This window comes from Coenobita brevimanus, chromosome 97 (genome assembly GCF_032717465.1).
Source record: "Coenobita brevimanus isolate Jiangsu-jjx chromosome 97, ASM3271746v2, whole genome shotgun sequence".
Taxonomy (NCBI): domain Eukaryota; kingdom Metazoa; phylum Arthropoda; class Malacostraca; order Decapoda; family Coenobitidae; genus Coenobita; species Coenobita brevimanus.
In genome coordinates, this window is record NC_137050.1 from 30,787,707 (window position 1) to 30,803,123 (window position 15,417).

General features: G+C 40.9%; 1 protein-coding gene across 1 annotated transcript in view; it reads right to left on the reverse strand.

The window, feature by feature from the left end:
- The window catches only part of LOC145413609 (MAM and LDL-receptor class A domain-containing protein 1-like), a 106,595-nt gene that overhangs the window by 18,066 nt on the left and 73,112 nt on the right, over window positions 1-15,417 (reverse strand). Inside the window, exons 7-14 of the mRNA XM_080283264.1 lie at window positions 14,907-15,063; window positions 13,937-14,121; window positions 13,409-13,493; window positions 10,320-10,493; window positions 6,714-6,822; window positions 4,185-4,407; window positions 2,324-2,411; window positions 1,743-1,901 (exon numbers count right to left, since the gene is read on the reverse strand). Coding sequence (XP_080139390.1) covers window positions 1,743-1,901; window positions 2,324-2,411; window positions 4,185-4,407; window positions 6,714-6,822; window positions 10,320-10,493; window positions 13,409-13,493; window positions 13,937-14,121; window positions 14,907-15,063 — 1,180 coding nt within the window. The remainder of the gene's footprint in view (window positions 1-1,742; window positions 1,902-2,323; window positions 2,412-4,184; window positions 4,408-6,713; window positions 6,823-10,319; window positions 10,494-13,408; window positions 13,494-13,936; window positions 14,122-14,906; window positions 15,064-15,417) is intronic.

The window sequence follows — 15,417 nt, forward strand, 5'->3', positions numbered from 1 at the left end:
CTTGCTATAGACTAACGTCTTTTGTTCCTCTGTTTTCCTTATATTTCAGCGACAAAAAAATAAAAGTAGATGATGCAAATGCTCAGACGAAGTTGCATCCATTGTACCACCGCTCCATGTCTTCCCCTGTGCTACGCGAGCATCTGGTAGCGCTCATGGCTGGAATGTCACACAGCCATACTGCAGAACTTCCGCCCATCAGAAATCTTTTTATTCCCCGAACTGCATCTCTCTGGAACTCGCTTCCCCGGAGGTGTCTCCCCCTAAACTTCAACCTACAGCTGTTCAAGTCCAACTGTTACAGATTTTTTATGAATGGAGGACGCCAGTAATCTGGTGTATGGATTATTTTTTATTCATTTGTTTCCCTTCCTCTGTTCTGCTATAAAAAAAAAAAAAAAAGTCAATTTAGGGGCTGTAGACCCTCATGCCAAAGAATACGGGTACCACACTGGACTAAATTTTTGTGCTCAGTATGGGGTTTCTCTCTCTCTCTCTCTCTCTCTCTCTCTGCTAATGAATTTTGAGAAAAGTTTTAAGTAACACCAATTACTCTTCCATAAGCTATCCAGTGATATAAGTAAGTTTGCTGTAACATAGTTTTGCTCTTAATTTGCCGATTTTTGCGCTTTTCAGCAAAATGGTGCCAAATTAGGAGAAACGTGACGGAGCAACACCTATTACATTTTCATGAGCCTTCCTGAGACGTGTTTAGATCTGCGGTGGTTTTAACAGCCTCCAGAACAGCACAGTTTTGGTGGTCAATTTGGCTAATCTAAGAATTAATACATATCAGTTTTTCATAAGCTTGCCAATGATGTGCATATTTCCGCTGTGACTTTATAGTCTCTGAAATATCACAGTGCTGGTGGTGTGCATGGTATAGGCGTCCACGCACTACTGCCACTTGAAAGTTCTCGTTCGTTTCGCTAGCTCGAGCAACAAGATGATAAACTTTTGGGTGGTTTACCTGGCACGAAAAAATGGGAATATTACTGCTCTCTTTCAAACAACAGGGATTTGGTTGTGAGTTCAGGTTCAGAGACTGGAAATTTCAGTGAGGGTATGCTAATATAACGTTGCTAAGGTGAAGGAATAGTAGGAAGATATAACGGACAGCGTCTGTTTTGGTGTAATAGAAAGTACGGTAAGGGAATATCTGTCTGATGAGGTGTACCCTGTTCCGTTCTTATTAGTATTAAAGCAACTATGCTACCCATTAGTTTCTGAAGCATTAGGAGAAGGCCGCTGTTACTGGTGTGTGCTTTGAAGACTTTTTATAACAAAATATAACTGACGTCATGCTTCTATCTGCGTAACCCCTAGAGGCTACTTAGGGTGACCATGGTGCAGGTAAAGTTTTCTATGGACTGGAAGCTTAGCACAATAACCAGCGTATTACTTTCAAACAGTTGCTGGACACTGTTGGGGAAAAAAGCTCTCACATGTGAAACAAGACATGCCGTACTAGATGCGAAATCTCAGTTTTGACCGTGCTTACCTGTGGATGAGTTTCGTACCTAAGGGTAGTGACTGTGTAGTTAATTACATGAACTGAGGGCACATTTCACTTTTTTGGTTGATGGTAGACAACTACGTACTACTTTTTACTGAACTCTCCAAGGAAAAAAAAAAAATCTACTAAAAAAAAATCAACGGAACAAGGTAACCGTCACCCACTAATAGAGCCACATCATCAGTTCCGACCCTAACATACAAGCATTCATTATTTAGTTACCCACCTAAAGCACCATATGTGTGATCAAGCATGCTGGCAGGGCGGCGTGAAGGTGAGGCGGACACCCATGTGAAGTCTGGGTCTGAGGTGAGGTTCAGCCAGCCACACGAGCCCCGAGTGAAGGTACAGTCGCCAGCTCGTACCATGGCAGCTTCTGGCAGAGCTGCGGGAGAGGTCACACTCACATATAGGACAATGTATTGAAGAAAGGACGTGAAAAAAGGTGAATGCAAGGAAAGTGTGACATAGCACTCAGGGAGGATGGAAACAGTCTGCTCAGATCCTGTGTAATTTTATCATCTTATAAGATCATGTGCAAATTCACCAGATTATAATTACTGCAATACAGAAAGTATGATTGAGAATAACTTTCCTTTGTACAATAAACATGAAAATATTGACAAACACATTTGACTGCAAAATTGTGTAATGGTCCCAGTACTGTACACAGCAGTACAATAGCCTGTTAAAAAGAAGTACATCTTACAGCATTATATTGTACTTGTGTTAAATTCCACAGTGAATTATGAAGTCCTTCATTAATTCATTCGTTCATTATTACAATATTAATAAGGGTAAACTTACTGGGACAGTTGCCTTCAAAGATGCTAACATCATCAATAGCTATGGTGCCGGAACTCTCTGATGAACCCCAAGTCCCCTCGAAGATAATCTGTGACAATATAAAGGACCAAACTAATCATATAAAGAAAGACTAATTAGCACTGAATATGATGTCTGCATTGAGGACAGGACGTTATACGAATAAACATATATATGCTGGTGTAGCCAGGCAGGATATTTTCTTGGAGGCGTAGGAGGTTTAAGGCTATGGCACAATCTCCTTTACTGATTTTCTTATGTGCGGTTTCTATTTGACGTACAATTTTTCGATGGTCTTCCTGGAGTTTCTTCAGGAGTTCCCCAAAGAGCAGTGACGTTTCGGAACTAGCTTGTTCCATCTTCAGGCTGGATCTGACGGTTCTGAATGAATGAATGAATGACGTACAGAAAAAGGGGGAACTGAAGGGAGATTAAGAGTGAATGTGTATGTGTGGTGTGTCGTAGGTGGCTGCTTATATACGATCAAGGTGAATCAGGTGGATACTGGTGGGCGGAGCTGATCAGCTAAGCTGGTCGCTCATTGGCTACTTCATTGGCTAAGCCTATGTGGCGTTTTGATGACGGTAGGATTTGGAAATCTTCGACTCGCGTATTTATTGTAGGTTGTTTGGTGATAATGTAGATTCCCTCTAGAAACAACAGATTGCGAGGGTCTTGTTCTCAGTCGACTATTTCGATGTTCTCGTCCACGTTTTGCCGTGTCAGGTGTGATTATTGATGGTACGTGAGGCGCCCCCAAGAATATATATATATATATATATATATATATATATACAGAGAGAGAGAGAGAGAGAGAGAGAGATCGACAGATTGATAAAGCAAACAGCAATAAAATATTTATTGAAAAAAAAAAATGAAAAAAGAGAAATTCAGCGGTAAATAGAGACTAAGTAATGACTTCTCCCCTTCCCCCTTCTTTCCTTATCCGTTCTTCCTCTCCAAGCTATCAGTCTAATGAAGCCATACAAATGTTAGGCTTCACTTTACACCCCAGGCGCAGGTTACAGAGTGCACCCGCCTTCCTTGGCATTAAAAAAAAAAAAAAAAAAAATCATCTTCAACTTGTTTTAATTCATGATAGAAAGGACAATTTTTATATTTAAGATTTCCATTATGAAAAGCAATCTTTCCTATGCTAGTAACAAGAAAAAGTTGCTAGCCTGTTTTTATATCGTAATGAAGACGAGTAAAAGACAAGGTAATTTTCGGAAGAAATTGCAGTTAGCACAGTGCTGCAGCATAAATACAAACGGATGGTGTGGAGGAGGGTTGTACTTGATGACTGGGCCACCATATGTTCCCTAGTTTCCTACCTATGACGTCCCGCAGGGGTGCGTTGGTAGGAGTTAGTGTCTATAGGTGGTGCAGTTCGGTAGAAGGCAGCCATGTAGTAATATGTCCGGAGGATCTTTCATGTGAAACATTGTTTGGGGTAAATGGTACTCTCCTGTGGCCGAAATCATCATTAATGTGGTCACGTAACCCTGGACCCACCCATGGTCTGGATATCTAGGATCCTCAAAGGGATCCTTTAATAAGAGATTAGTTGTTCTAACGTTTTTGTTCTTCATTCTTCTCCAAATATTTCTAATATACTGTGTTACAACCAAGTGTTAGACCATTCGTATGACTATTTTTAGCCTTCGTGATCGCACTGTTTGAAAGAAAAATATGATGACAATGGTGTACACACCAAGGAACAACTCAGTTACATTCCACACGGGTCTTTACCAGTACTTACCCAATTGTAGCTGAGTCTGAGACACAGTGGTGCCAGCATCAAACCAAAGTTTTATAAAACATATCAAACATAAAAACTAACCTGGAAATCATCGTCAGCTCTGAAGGGTGCCTGAGCAAAGTACCATGCCAGCCCCTGGAAGTTGTGCAGGGACCAAAGTGGGGTAAGGACCAGGGAGGAAGGCACATCAAGGGAGGGAGGCAGGTCAAGGGGACTGGAATCTCCTGTGTCCTCTCGCATTAAGAATGCCGCCAGTGAACCAAGGCTGGGGTCCAGTTCATCCAGGGGCTCAAACATCATGTACCTGTATAAGGATTGGGGTATACTGTAACTGGCAGTGTCATGTATTCTGAGATGATTACAAACTGTTATTAAGGAGGGAGAGAGAGTGGATGACCACCTATGGATAAGGATTTGATGCTAAGGGGTAGAAATTATTACGGGCAAGCAAGCTATGTTTACTCTCAGTTAAGTTTGGAAATAAGCGTCCCAGCCCGACCCAGCCTGAACCAACCATCACACTAAGCTGAAGCTAATAACTTCGCTCCTATGTGAAGCAGAGTTGAAATTCTTTCTGCATGCGATTCATCTATTCAATTAATTTTTTTATAAACTAAAAACTCACCCACAAAGGCGTGGGAACCCCTTGGAAACTTGAGTTTTCCATAGGAGTGTTCGGCTGTAATACGTGAATGCCTCAGTTATGAAATCAAATTAAAAAAAAGTTTGCGTCGTAACACTGTTTTTCTGGCATCAGCTCTAGCAATTAAACATCGGAGATTCCGCCTATACTTTTATATCAGAGGGAACTGTGATAACATGTCGCTCGCTCGCTCGTCACGCGCTCATAAAGCGCACTTTACTGGTATATCATACAGAAAGTAGAAAAAAGCATGAAAAATAAAATAGTAATGGCAATGTGTCTATGAAGGGTAACTGACTGGCATACTGGGCTGAAAAGAGAGTTATGGTAAAAAAATGGAAACTTGATAAATGAGAGGATGTTTGATACAACAGAACTTTGCTCGTTTTACTTCAGTATACAGGAATGAAGCAGTACAGATTTTTTGTTTTTTTTCATCAAAAAGGCAACGCCTGACGCATTATTTGGGAAATTTCTTACTAAACACTAAAATAATCTACTGTTCACCGTCTGCCAACAAATCTTACACCGTCCTTTCTTCAGAAATGTCTTGTCCCGTAACACCACAATGCTGAGAAAAAACCAGAACTTGAGTTGTATCAGAACCATTATATTTAGTGCTTCAAAGACCTTGAGTCTCACCAACTCTCAGCTTTTATGCCAAGAAACACTACACCCATGGAACCACCAAATGAGAGGATAGACAAGCAACATTTCTTACAAAACTTTTCTTATTACCACAAACCTTTGTAAATATGATGTGAATTAGCAGCTAAGTTACCTTTATGCATACCCAGTGGAATGTATCCTGGTGTTTAACAGCTGCCATATGCAATTCACTTGATGTCCAGAGTTCCACGAAGGAGCAATGCCACCTCTTAATGTCCACTGATACTTACTCATATATGAAAACAGTAGTAAATGGGATTACTGTAGGTAGTCGATGGATGGCTATTATCAACCCTGGGAGGTACTACCATGAGAGTGAAATGGCTGCAAGTATGGCAACTCACTGCATAATCTTTATTCCAAGCAAGAAACATCCAGCCACAAGTACGAAGAGTCAATGTTGTCTTGCACGGTTTGTTAAAGATCATATTACACACCTCAGATTTCTTTTTTCTCAACAATTTCCAGCAACTGTTGAAAAGAAACTTGCTGGTTTGGGGACCTGATGTACCCCCAGTGCATAGAAAGCATCAGTTATACCATGAGATTCGTTTAAAATGAAGCACGGCTGATTGATATGCTCCAGCCGACTGTTACCGGTAATTTCTGAGACACCAGTACAGTACCTGACTCACGGCAAAAGAATTCAAAACAACTGATCCTGCTCCACTCATATGTGTTTTACTGTGAACCTTAATCACTGAGAAAACAGTATTGTTCCTGCCCTGACAAAACGCATTTCCCATCAACGTATCCTGATCTACAGCATCATCCTACAAGTAAAGGGTTACCAATAGAGTAATAAAGCTGGCAAATACCTGACTAGACTATGTGTTGGCTATTTCATATAACTGTGACGAGGACATAATATAGCAAACGCCTACACAATCTTTAAAAAAAAAATGCAAAATGGGATTTGTTGGGTTCAAATTTCAACAAAATGCGCCTACAGATATTGTTGTTATGGACTGGATTTCACCAATGTATGGATGACAAAGGAAAAATAAATAAAAATAATTACTGAAACAAATACATTCACTGACCGCATACCTGTCATGCCACATAAAGGTTAGCTGCATAACTGCCGGACAATTAGCCATCAAAAATGGACAATGGTATTCATGAAAGAACTAATAGGGAAAATATAACTTCAATCGTCAAGGCGTACAATTTCAAGTACTGTACTCTTCTATCAGCTGTCTTAGTATTATATCACGTAAAGTTGACTAAACATCGTATATTGAGGATAATTATATTTCTGATTCTGCTACCAAATGAAGCAAACTAATTCGACTTACCAAAAAGAGAGGCACTTGATTTGACCCCGTCCCTCCATGACTGGTGAGAGTAGCCAGGCGCGGTCACCCTCTATCTTCTTGTTGGGGTTCTCCATGGTCATGTAGAACCCTGTGTCAGTAGGAGGCATGGATACAGTGGTAGGAAAGAGTGACTGGAAGGTACTATTGCGGACAGGAGTTCTTAACCACCCTCGTCTAGCCATCTTGTGTATGTGGCAGCGTCGCATTCACGAGCACAGAAGTTGCCTTCGATGCATTTCTGTCCAAAAATATTCCTTCAGCTTTGGGCTTGTACTAATGGATAAAGCAATAGTAATATTTACTTTGAAGGCTTGACTCTGATAACACGAATATATCATACTGATTATTTAATAACTTGTTTCTCGTATAGAGCCAAGCAAGTGATAAATATGTATACTTGGTTCCACTCCACGACTTCCTGTAGGTCTGAACCAGCGAACATAGAGTGAACAAGTTCGAAGCATTCATTTGTTAACAGGAGAGAGAGAGAGAGAGAGAGAGAGAGAGAGAGAGAGAGAGAGAGAGAGAGATCGTGTATGGTGGGTGCCTGTGAATTTTGGAATAATGAGGTGGAGGCAGACTGGCGCAGGGAAATGCAAGGGATGAGAAACCCTGGATTCCTGTAATCCATTGAAAACAGGACACAGTGTGAGTATTTCTTCCATCAGTCGCTAAAACTTGCCTTGCTGTGTGATATATATATATATATATATATATATATATATATATATATATATATATATAGATAGATAGATAGATAGATAGATAGATATATAGATAGATATATATAGATATATATATATAAATATATATATATAGTTAGATATATATATATATATATATAGATATATATAGATAGATAGATAGATAGATAGATATAGATAAGGATATATATATAGATAGATAGATAGATAAATAGATAGTTATATATATAATTATATATATATATATATATATATATATATATATATATATATATATATATATATATATATATATATTTCGGATTGCTTTCGTTGGAATAATGAATTAGGAGATAAATGCTGTTGATTTAACAAAAAGCTGTGCTTAAGAAAGTAATTTTCCTCTCTGTCCAGAGAGAAATATCCAGTTAATGAGAAAAATACTTATTAGTTCGCCAAAAATCTCCAGGTGCCAACCACCAGAGAGAGGAAAAAAATGCGAACATAAGGCATCTAACAGAAGTTATGCGGCCTGCCAAATTATTTGACAAAGTCAACTGGCGTTACCCAGAATAAAACCCATCTTTCATTTTGTCCGGTGAGACGTTATCCTGGGATAAATAAACTCCTTCGTCATCAGCGAAAGGAAAAATTCCCTGTTTAGCTTGAGCACCATATTTACTCATATCGCATAAAATCATGTGTATGTAGCCGGAATGAAGCCCCTTATCTATGGCCTGGCAAACTCCCTGTAAAGAGTACCCGGTACTATTTTCTATCGACAGACTGAGTTAAGCGGTGAGACTCATCTTTCGTGTAAGGAAATCCACCCCGCCTCTGTGTGTGTGTGTGTGTGTGTGTGTGTGTGTGTGTGTGTGTTGAATTGAGAGTCATCTGACTTGTGGAGCATGATATGCGGATTGGTAGGTTGGTAACTGGGTGGGTGGATTGGTTAGTGTAGGCTGGTTGTTTCACAGGCGGACTAGGTGGAGTGAGTGGGCGAGAGGGAGGGAAAGGGTTGTTGGGCTGGTTAAGTGGGGTGGAGCGGGGTTCGTGCATTGTTTAAGTGAGGTGGGTGGTGGGGCTACCTGTAGGACAAGGCAAGAGACGGGTTTGTGTCGTCCTGCTTTTGAGACATACTGTATTGAGGAAGGTTGTGGATATGTGCGTTGATGGGTGGGTGTGTAGGTGGATGGACGGATTATGGGAAAACAGGCCACTGGGATTAGGTGAATTGAGTTAATGTCCGAGTTGGGAAAATCGGTCCACAGGGGATATTATTCTGGAATCATGCTAAAGTAGGTATATATATCCAGTGAGTTACAACAGGTCCATCGAGCAATACGTCTGTTGGTTAGGAGGTCTGTGTTTCAACTGCACGCATCAGTGGGTGATATAACCACGTCGGATAACAGGTTTATGGGGAAAATAGGTTCATTGTGACAAATACATCCATGGGTATACGACCATGTAGGAAACCTGCATTCATAGAGAGATTCAAGGTCTACGGAAAAATTGGTCCATGGGGAGAAAATACATCAATGGGGAAAATTAGGTCGGGGAAAAATAGGTTACGTAGGGAAGTAGGCGTCTTTGAAAAAAAAAAAAAAAGTCTTAGGAAAATAGGTCCATGGGGGATTGTGCTCCGAGTGGTGAAAATGTCCATTGATAAAAATATTCATGGGGTGAAAATAGGTCCATAGGGGCATACACGTACTGTAAACATACATGGAAATATTTAAAATAACTGGGATCTAAAACATCCAACTTTTAACAGCGACCGTTGCCTGGAATTAGGCTTACCACTGCACACCTTGCACCAAACAACATTAGCCAGACCCTATTACCACTTCGTCATCCAGTTATTATATTTCATAATTTACCTTCATTTAGCCATTTAAGCATAGAAAGTCAACCGAAACGAAAGGAAAAATCCTTGTTTAACTGTGTTGAGCACCTCATTTCTCCACCTCATTTATCTAAAATTCACGGGCATCCACTACTTTCTCTCTCTCTCTCTCTCTCTCTCTCTCTCTCTCTCTCTCTCTCTCTCTCTCTCTCTCTCCTGTTAACAAATGAATGCTTCGAACTTGTTCACTCTATGTTCGCTGGTTCAGACCTACAGGAAGTCGTGGAGTGGAACCAAATATACATATTTATCACTTGCTTGGCTCTATACGAGAAACAAGTTATTAAATAATCAGTATGATATATTCGTGTTATCAGAGTCAAACCTTCGAAGTAAATATTACTATTGCTTTATCCATTAGTACAAGCCCAAAGCTGAAGGAATATTTTTGGACAGAAATGCATCGAAGGCAACTTCTGTGCTCGTGAATGCGACGCTGCCACATACACAGGATGGCTAGACGAGGGTGGTTAAGAACTCCTGTCCGCAATAGTACAAGCGTAAAAAAAGGATGAAAGGTAGGAAAAGATGAAAGATACGCAGGATGAAGAGAACCCCAGAGAACTGAACAGTACAAATGAAGAAGAAACAGGTGAAAAGACTATAATTATGAAAGCCCTGGAGGTAGAAAGGAATACAAACATGCAAAACTGATGGCGAGAATAACATGGAGGTAGCTAATATGAAGAGGAACTGGAACAGGTAAAAGGAAATCTGTAGCAAGTTCTAGAATAAAACCCTAAACTTAACTCTCAATTTTCTTTATACATTTATAAGCTCTTAGGAACGTTTTTTTTTAATGTACTACTCTTGTAACAGTGTACCATAATTACCAAGTCTGGAGTAATCAAGCAAAAGGCGCTGAATTCGAGGGCAGAGGCTAGCCCAATTCTTAAAATCTAGTATTACAGTCTATTGCATCAAGTCGAGCTTCAAGGCTATTCTACTTGAGCCTGCCCAAACCAAAAACGACGTATGGTAAACTGTGGTTACCGTGTTGTGCGGATGTGGTGTGGTCAGTAGGAGGGAAGGAGCGGTCGGAGGCCTTGATGCGTAGGAAATCCAGGTTGTCAATGCGCTGGCGGGGGACTACGTTGCTCCACCCACACGTATCATCCTCGAAAGTGCAGTCCCCGGAGGTAGGAGGAGCTGCTACAGTGGGCAGAGCTGATGGGGAAGTAAGGGGGTGAGGGGGAGCATAGGGAAGGAAGGCACAGTCACAGGGTGAGGTAGGGAGGGTAACCCGGGAGAGCTGAAGGAGGGCACAGTGTGGAGAGATGAGGAAGGGCATACTGGCAAGAGATGTAGGAGTGTATAGCGAGAAGAGATGAAGGAGAGTATAATGGGGATGTCACGGTTTTTTTTTTAAATATCACGGTGTTTTTAAAATAAATGCTATATATTATTTAATTGATAATAATATTCAATAATATTAAAGAGCAGGGACAATGATTGTCTTGCTAAATCAAACAACGATTCTCTAAAAACGAGAATTTATAAACTTTCTCGACAGTACACAGCAGAGACTAATCACTCAATTGCTGTTTATTAGTACTGTAGCCTCTGGAGAAAGTTACTTCACCCCTGACAATAAATAACTAATACTAACAATAGTATCAGGTTCTTGCTGATGCTTAACTCCTAGGAGGCACAACGGATTTTAAGTTTAATACACAAGACTGGCCTAAGTACCAGTTATGAAAGGCAAACGTTTATGCAAGCTAGGAGCTATAATAGAAATAAGCTTAACTGCGGAGAAATGAAACAAGAGTTTACTTTACATTAAGCTCAAGAAAAAGAACTGTTAATTTTATTGATTACAAAATAAATTTAACGTTACAATTCAAAATCAAATTAATGAGATCGCACTCACTCACTCACTCACTCGAGCTAAATTCTTACGCCTAGGAAAAACACCTTAACTAAGCTCTTAAAACTGGGAAAATACAAAAAGAAATACTGATCGATGAATGCTGTGTATCACCAAGGTGGGAGCACTGGATAACTGTGATTCTAGTGGAGCTTGGGTTGACCTCTCACTTCTGGAGCACAGGACCTCTCTCCGTCAGAGCAAACACTTGACTGAGTAAGTCGTGGGAAAGAAAAGGGGAGCACTAGGCCGCATTTTTTAACGGTCGAGTGAGCGAAACGCGCCCAAAACAAATCGCTCAGTGGAAGCGCTAATGTCTCACACAGAGACGATGACGTATGACAATGAAAAATTGATTTCACAAAGCTTCCGTCCGAATGAGCGGTTAACTGAACGATACACAGTGAGTTTTCCACTAATAGTTCGTGGCTTCTCACAAAAGGGAAATGTCGCGAATTTGATTCGTGACAGTGGAGCTGAGGCAGGATATAGTGGGGAGAGTTGAGGGAGGGCATGATCTGGAGTGATAAGGGGGTATGGTGAAAGGGAGAGGTGAGGGAGGGTATGGTGAGGGAAGGTGTGAGGAGGAAAGGTGAGGGACGGCATGGTGAGAGACAAGTAAGGTAAAATAGAGTGAGAGGAAATGTGAGAGAGGATATAATGAGGAGTAGAGGTGACGAGGAAATCAAGCCAAAGTTTAAGATGTCTACAAGGGAGGTCTTACATGAACCTACAAGAAATTATGTTTCACCCTTCATAAATAATCCAAATACCATCACCATCAATTCATCATTACCATCCCAACCATGATTCCTACCTAAGGGATGAGATGAGACAGAATCCAAAAATATAGTGGAAATATAAGAGAACCATTAAGCAGCTTACTCGGTTTAACGGGACACATCTTAAAAAGAAAAAAAATGTATTTTATATTTCTATGAATGTCGTCCTCTTGGTGGCATTGTGTGAGTAATAAAACCCAACCAGCCCTTGGACTGAGACTATTATGGGCCACTACTGCCAGTGTTTTAGTTTTCATTCAGACCTATCACATTCCACAAAGCCCTAAGAGTCTGCCTAGCTTTACTGGAACCTGGGCAGGCACAGGACCCAGATCCGAGGCTGTCTGAAAATTTCCAGGAACGGTTTAGACTCAAGAGGACAAAGAAATTTCTGGTCTCTAAAACCACCTCCCTTTTAACCTACTTCTCACTTTTGGTAATACAGGTCAGTATTCTCACCCTACGGAGAAGGTCTATGGTTAACCACCCAAGGGCAATAGCGTCATGTATATAGGATGCTATTTGGCTTGTCACAGTGTCGTGGCACCTACAGGTAGCACTGCAACAGATGAATGGATGATAAACTGCTCCACCTATCGCAAACAAAAAATAATAATCAATACAACTTTTAGAATACAGGAAGGTGCAGGTAAGGAACGCCTTCCTGTGGTGATAGCGATATACTGTAGTTGGGCGGCTCTGCTGCCCATTTATACAAACGTCTCAACTCATTCCCTGTCATCTGTAAGAGGATGACGAACTGCATCTGGCAATCTCAGCCTGCAGTTTGCCGGGTTCACACACAAATAAATCTGGAGTTGCAACAAGTCAATAACAAGTATAGAAATATGTTCAAACTGAAAAGATTCACTAGATGTCCTATTAAAACAGCACAGGCATCCTGGCCAAAGCATTAAAATCCGAACGTATATTAAAAAGCCTATGATTAGTTGGGATTATCCTACTCCCGAACAAACTATCAAAGTGTATTCAAACCAGTTAAAGGTCTGAAAGAAAAATATGCCAGTACAGCAAAATAAAGGCAGATTATTAAACAAATGTACTTCATATTCCATAAGCAACTTATCTGTAAGGTAAAGTACCCAAAACGGTAACAATCAGTACCATATTACCTCTTTCAACGGGTAGGGACCTGAGGCTAGGACATTATAATCATCCATATCATTTCTGAGCAGGTGACTGGCCTCCATCCTTGGTGGTATTAATTTACCCACATATATCTAGTCACGTCTTGAGGATTCAACCCTGAGAGAAGGAGATGAACGACACCCCAGCATGTATTTCAGGACACCAAAACTGATATATGAAAACTGTTTCAACCAAGAAAGGAATGCTTGACTACCCTTGAATCACAGTAATGCACATGACAGACTATAGGGGACATTATATAGGAGATAAACATAACTCACTAGCACAGGGTCCTGAGATTATGGTTATGTCGTCTAGAGCGATGTCTCCCAGCCTTGGTTTTCCCACTGAACCCTCAAACACCACCTGCACAGGGAGGGAGAAATGTGGGTGTTGGGAACTGAGTGGGCAAAGGGTATCGTGGAAATATGGATGGACATGAAGGGAACAGAGAGCTGGGATCAGGAAGAATGAACTTAACATGATTATTTTTCTGGCACAATAGACTAAAACCTCCATAATTATTTTCTTCTCAGTGTCTCAGAATTCATCATCATTATCATTATCATCATTATCCTGACCATTTATCTCGCCACTGTACCAAATCCTCACTGATAAATAGCAATAAGTAGGATTTAAAGACACTTCATATGTATTACTTCTGGCTTTAAAGGTATCTGATTCTATGGTCTCTCATCACGAAGGACCAAAAATATGATTATCTAAACACGAAACAGGAGTGTAGGATATGAACTACCTTAAGATCATAAATATTTAAACAGGAAACAGAAATGCCGGATATGAACTACCTTAAATGGTGTGGATGATGAGAGTGGAAGCTGACCCATGACCCAGCGTGAGCCCCTGTTACCACTGATGGTCCACAGAACCCGCTCCCGCCGTGTGACCACATCCTGCAGCAGCACCGCCAGTCGACCCACCCCGCCGCCAGACATGTACGTGTGGAACCTCATGCAGGGCGGGTTGTTGGGGTCTGCACTTGGCCACAGAAAATAGGTTATATGTTGGCTTTATACATCATTATGGGCTGTGATCTTAATGTTTTGAATCTCGTGACTTATTATTTATTGTATTCTTGCTCCTTGCACATATTAGATAAGACTTCTTGTACTGAACAGATTCGTGATGTCTATATCCATCCCCACCCATTCATAGAGTCTCTCCTAAGCTGAATTTAAGCGTCTGAAAGGAACAAGAAAGTAAGAAGAATGTATCAGAGTGATGTGGTTAAGAGGAAGTGGTAGCATTTCAAATTCCAGTACTGACTTGGACATAAAGTACAGTAGATTGAGTATAGAAAGTGAGCCTGCCCTCATACATTCTATAGCTTATTCAAATGTGATGTAATGCGTCAGTTGAACGCAATCTTCAATAACCACACATCTAGAAAATAACTCACTTTATTGAAACTCTTGTATCCTGTTACTCATCTTCCACACACAAGCTTTTACAGTCAGTCTCACTTCTAATCCATCACTCACCTCTCTCCCACAGTCTCCTCTGAGCTTCATACAATTCATTCGTGCATTTAGCATATCAGTCATTCCCCTTGAAGCTTGGTTACATCCTATTTATTTTATTCTTGTTGCTGGCCAATGATTTTATTCAACAACTGGTGTTATTAAGGCTGTGCGTACTCCCCTTCAGTATAAAAGGTCTCTCTTAATCTGAACATAATCGTCAGAAAATGGCAAGAATACAATTAGAAAGACGCCCCCAAACCGGATGGAAAAATTCTGGCCATTCCCTCGCTCTGACCTGTCTCCTGGAACTCTATGCTCTCCAGCCTGGCGACGTCTCCGGGGCGCCTGGGGAAGCTGGAGTCGATGAAAACATAGGCTCCACCCAGAGCGTCACCTCGGGAGCTGCTGTGGTCACGAGGAGGGCCGGTGATGGGGTTCTGGGTCCCTCGCCCCTACCACAAGGGAAGGAGGGATGTGAGAGAGGGAGTGAAGTGAGTTTCAATACATCACACAGTTGTATTACAGCCTTATCGCTGTTTTCTGTTTCTCCTATTACACCATCTTGACCAAATCTCTTCTCTTCCTAAAAGGAACCTTACTGAAAAAGTGGGACCATGGAGAATAACAAGATAATAAGAAGTTAATTCCTTCTGCCACGGAAGTAAGTAAAAAGCTGTTCTTTCTATCATCATATCATGTTATTAATCTCAGTACAGTACTGAAGAGTCTGACGACAACTATATCCAACTTCGAAATGTCTCTCCAGAGTCGAATTAAACTGGCTGTTGGTAGCTAGAATAAAACGA